The 4,273-nt window shown below is 36.1% G+C and overlaps 1 protein-coding gene across 1 annotated transcript; it reads right to left on the bottom strand.

Annotated features, from left to right (window-relative positions):
* Nucleotides 1-924: 924 nt before the first annotated feature.
* Nucleotides 925-3,325, bottom strand: LOC110612329 (L-type lectin-domain containing receptor kinase VIII.1). Its single transcript, XM_021753081.2, has one exon. The coding sequence runs from the start codon at nt 3,164-3,166 to the stop codon at nt 1,031-1,033; it is 2,136 nt and encodes a 711-aa protein (XP_021608773.2). The 5' UTR covers nt 3,167-3,325; the 3' UTR covers nt 925-1,030.
* Nucleotides 3,326-4,273: the final 948 nt, after the last annotated feature.

Genomic DNA, 4,273 nt, shown 5'->3' with positions numbered 1-4,273 from the left:
TTTTTTATAAAATAAATTATATCAATAACGATTAGAAAATATTAATATCGCAAGTTGCATTAGGGCATTTGTCATTAGAAAAGGGGCATTAAGCGGATTGAATTGCTTTCCAAGACATTGTGATTGTGACTCTAAAGCCTTTACCAAGGCAAAAGAATGCCTGGCCTGCCATTTCAATTAGGATTGGCTTTTATCTTAACTATTCTCCTGGAAAGAAAACTTCAAATTTTAATAAAGCCTCAGGAAAGGCCAATTTACAAGAAAATTAGAAATGGATATAAGGTTCAATGGTTGATTCCATTTTCTTTCTCTCTATAATCATAATCCGTACCTTTGCTTCTTTATTACACTTTTCCATTTGTCTTTAGTGTAACAGAATAATTTCTACACTCTAAAAGCCATTTCATATGCATAGCGCACAATTTGCTAATGCTCCTTCCAATACCCTAAAACTATTAAAATAATAAGACAAACTATTAAAAAAGGTCATCTGATTTCATCCGTTCGATAAAAAAAATTATTTTATAATATTACACTATTAATAAAAAAAGATTAATTTTTAAATGTTGCTAAAAATATTAATATAATTATTTTAATACAAATAAACTTATAAATCATAAAATAAATAAATAGTTTAATTTGGTTGATCGTTATTTAGCTATCTATCCATAGCAGCAGCCAGAGATCCCCAAAACAGTCTCTAAAAAAGCCAATAATTATAAACATGAGCTTCTTTTTGTCACTATACTTTACCAAGCCTATACTCAAACACATTGTATGCGCTTTTGACTCTAAGCTTGCTGCCTTTGAAAGCAACTACCCACCCAAAAGTTAACCCATCTATCAAACCAAGAAAATGGCTCCACCCTTTTTTCTGTTCTTCGGCCGCCGGAAATTTAAGTTTTAACACTAGTAGAAGAAGAAGAAGAAGAAACCCTAAGCCGCTTGTGATTACATTCAATGTTATTTTGTTATAAATACAAAAACGAATAATAATATAATTACGAGTTAAACAAAATCCATTTTTGGATCAAACAATCTCATCACCAATAAAACCATTTTCTGATGATGAGGAACTTGAGATGGTGATCATGCCATTGCAGTCTGATACACTATCCTGCAAGCTCAACAGGAGATGTGAAGTGCTGAAACTCATAGTAGGTTTTGCTCTTGGGACGATTGGGACCTCAGCCTCACCTATGAGCATTTGGATTACGGTTCTCATTGTGGGTCTAGCCAATGGGTCTGGGTGAGAGCAAGCTAGACCTACAAGCAAGACCCTTCTCATTTCATTCTCATCAAATTCACCTTCAAGTCTTGCATCAGCTGCCACTAGCAATCTTCCTTCTCTGTGTAAACTCCAAACCCATTCCACCAAATTGCTGTTAACCCCAACTTTTCCAACCCCACTTGTTTCTTTCTCAATTGGTCTTCTTCCACTGGCCACCTCAAGAACCACAGCTCCATAGCTAAACACATCAGTTTTCTCAGTAGCTCTTCCTGTTAATAGATATTCTGGAGCTAAGTATCCCATTGTACCTGCAGCTACTGTTGCGTCTGGTGATTTATCATGCTCAATTTGTCTAGCCAAGCCAAAATCTCCTAATCTTGCATTAAACCCTTCATCTAGCATAATATTACTAGTCTTAACATCTCTATGAATCACCTGGTTCTCACATTCTTGATGCAAATAAGCCAGAGCAGAAGCAACACCAAGTAAAATTTTTCTCCTGTGTGGCCATGGAAGAGGTGTCCTCGCTTCAAATAATGCTTTGTCAAGGCTTCCGTTGGGCATTAAATCATAAACCAACAAAATTTCACCTTTTTCATGGCACCAACCTTGAAGCCTGACAAGATTTCTATGCCTAAGAGTACCAATGATAGACAATTCTGATAAAAATTCATTCTTTCCTTGGCTATTATGGCTACATCTCTTCACTGCTATAATGTCGCCGGTTTCCGGCAATATACCCTTATAAACAGTTCCAAATGCGCCGTGTCCTATAATTCTATTCGCATTAAAGCATCTGGTGGCTGATCTGAGCTCTTTGTAGCTAAATTCCTTCGGCATTTTGATAACCTCTGATGCAAAAGACTCTGTCCTTTTCACTTGCTTGTACCTTTTGGAGAATACCCAGATTAGAACACCAGCAAAAATGGCTAAAAATGCACTAGCGGTAACCACTCCTGCAACCGCCCCTGGTCCCTGCTTACAGAGCTGATTATGACACGAAGAAGACTTGCTGTTCTTTTCCTGACTAGTAATCGAATCAGAACCAGTAGGAGCCAATGATGGCGGCGGTGACTTCACAGAATTAGCCGTTGGGTTCATCAAACTAGTCGTTGAAGGCGGCGGAGATAATGACCCAGAACCTGAGATTGAGTCAAAGGAAGAACTAAAGCTCCACCACTCAATACTATGGACCTCTGTGCTCCCTTGCGTCGACCCAGAGAACCCAACGTACATAAAATCATTCACGTACTGATCTAGATCAATAGTAAGCAATAGAATCGGCTCTTTGGGTTTAAGGTTGGAGTATGAAACGGAGACTTTGAGGCCACGATTTGCCCCATCGTACTCGATCCACGCATTAACAAGATCACCACTCTTAAGATCGATATTTATAGCTCCTAAATCACCAGCCTGCGAAGAAACCATACTGTTTAGATCCAAACCCACATGGTTACCATTAATGTCTTTGAACTCCACGTCCATGAGAGTATCAAATTCGACCGCCACGAAGCCCGAGCTAGAACCATCAGAGTTAAGGAGTCCGAGACACCCGCCGGCAGCACCAATAGTGTCAGAGTCCGGCGAGATGACAAATGCAAGCCCGCCACCAATAGACGACGGGTTTAGATTGGCAACAGAAAATGAGAAAAAAGTGGTGAAACTCGTAATAGAGTGAGTACCCGGTTGCCGAAATCTAACTGGCTTAGAATAAAGAACTTTGCCAGCGCCGGAGGTGGGAACGGCGAGGTCACGAGTGAGACGAACACTCCCATTGTTTAAGTGGGCGTCGCCGAGGAGCTTGAGGCTGCTTAGAGTTAAAGTACCAAAGTCGAATTCAGTAGTGGAGGTGGCTAATACCAAAAAACAGAGCAAGAAGTGAAGAAAGAAAGAAATTGATACAATGCGTGAGATTGTGTAAAGGAGAGACAACATTTGCTTGGCTAGTGAATGGCCATTAGAGAGAATTATTCTGGTGATTATGGAACGCCGCAGAGAAGGAGATGAGGATTCACGGGTTTAGAGAGATGGGAGAAAAGAGAGAAGGAGAGATTTGTATTCTTCCCCTTAAAAACACAAGAAACCAAACCGAGAAAGTGAGAGAAAAATAGTATTAGAGCGCAGGGAATCCGAAGGAGAGTGAAGCAGACAGACAGGTGGATAGGTGAGACGACACGTGGCATTTCCAACGGTTATTTTTAGGAGGGCGGTACAAAGAAAACTTCTTTCTTTTTTTTTATCCGTTCGCCTTTCCTTTGTCCCGACTTCTCTTACTTTCTCCCATCCGCCTACCACTCGCGGTATCAGGCGTTTGTCTCTCACCTTCTCATCCATTGGATTATGCCATTAATGCACTAAAATTCATATTATAAATTATTCTTTATCTTTTTTAGTATAATTTTTTTTTATCCTTGAATCATCATTCTAATATTTAAAAATATTTCATTTCATCTCATTTTTTAAAATTTTAAAAAATAAAATTAAGTCGATTATACTATTTTAATCAGGTTAAAAGACAGAGTATTATTAAATTAAGATATTTTTAAAATTAAAGATAGTTTATAATATAATATATACGATATTATTTAATCTCAAAATAGCACATTTGTTAAAATCACAACTAGAATATTACGATATAATTATTTCATATTTCACTTTATGTAATGGTCCAGCTTATGTAAATTTCATATTTATAATAATTTATTTTTTAAATTTCAATTGAATAATTCATTATTAGTTCTTGTTAAATTGTGAAGATTATTTTTATAAATTATCTTAAAAATTGAAGATGTGATTCATTATATTTTTTATAAGTTATATTTTAAATTTTAAATTTTAATATAATTAAAAGATAAAAACTAAACGAATATAATAATTTTATATGTTTTCAAAATACTGTAATATTCGACTAGAAGAATATAACACTTTTATATATTTTCAGAATACTGTAATATTTGACTAAAATTACTTTTTGAGCAGTTATTCATTTAGAAAAAATAATTAAATTCAACTTAGAAAAAAATATAGATTTAATTTATCATA

The sequence above is a fragment of the Manihot esculenta genome, chromosome 9 (genome assembly GCF_001659605.2).
Source record: "Manihot esculenta cultivar AM560-2 chromosome 9, M.esculenta_v8, whole genome shotgun sequence".
Taxonomy (NCBI): domain Eukaryota; kingdom Viridiplantae; phylum Streptophyta; class Magnoliopsida; order Malpighiales; family Euphorbiaceae; genus Manihot; species Manihot esculenta.
The sequence above is the reverse complement of the archived record's forward strand: the minus strand, read 5'-3'. Positions and strand labels throughout refer to the sequence as shown.

Bases quoted from the DNA above. Each gene is read 5' to 3' on its own strand.
- LOC110612329 (XM_021753081.2), bottom strand. From the start codon at position 3,166: ATGTTGTCTCTCCTTTACACAATCTCACGCATTGTATCAATTTCTTTC.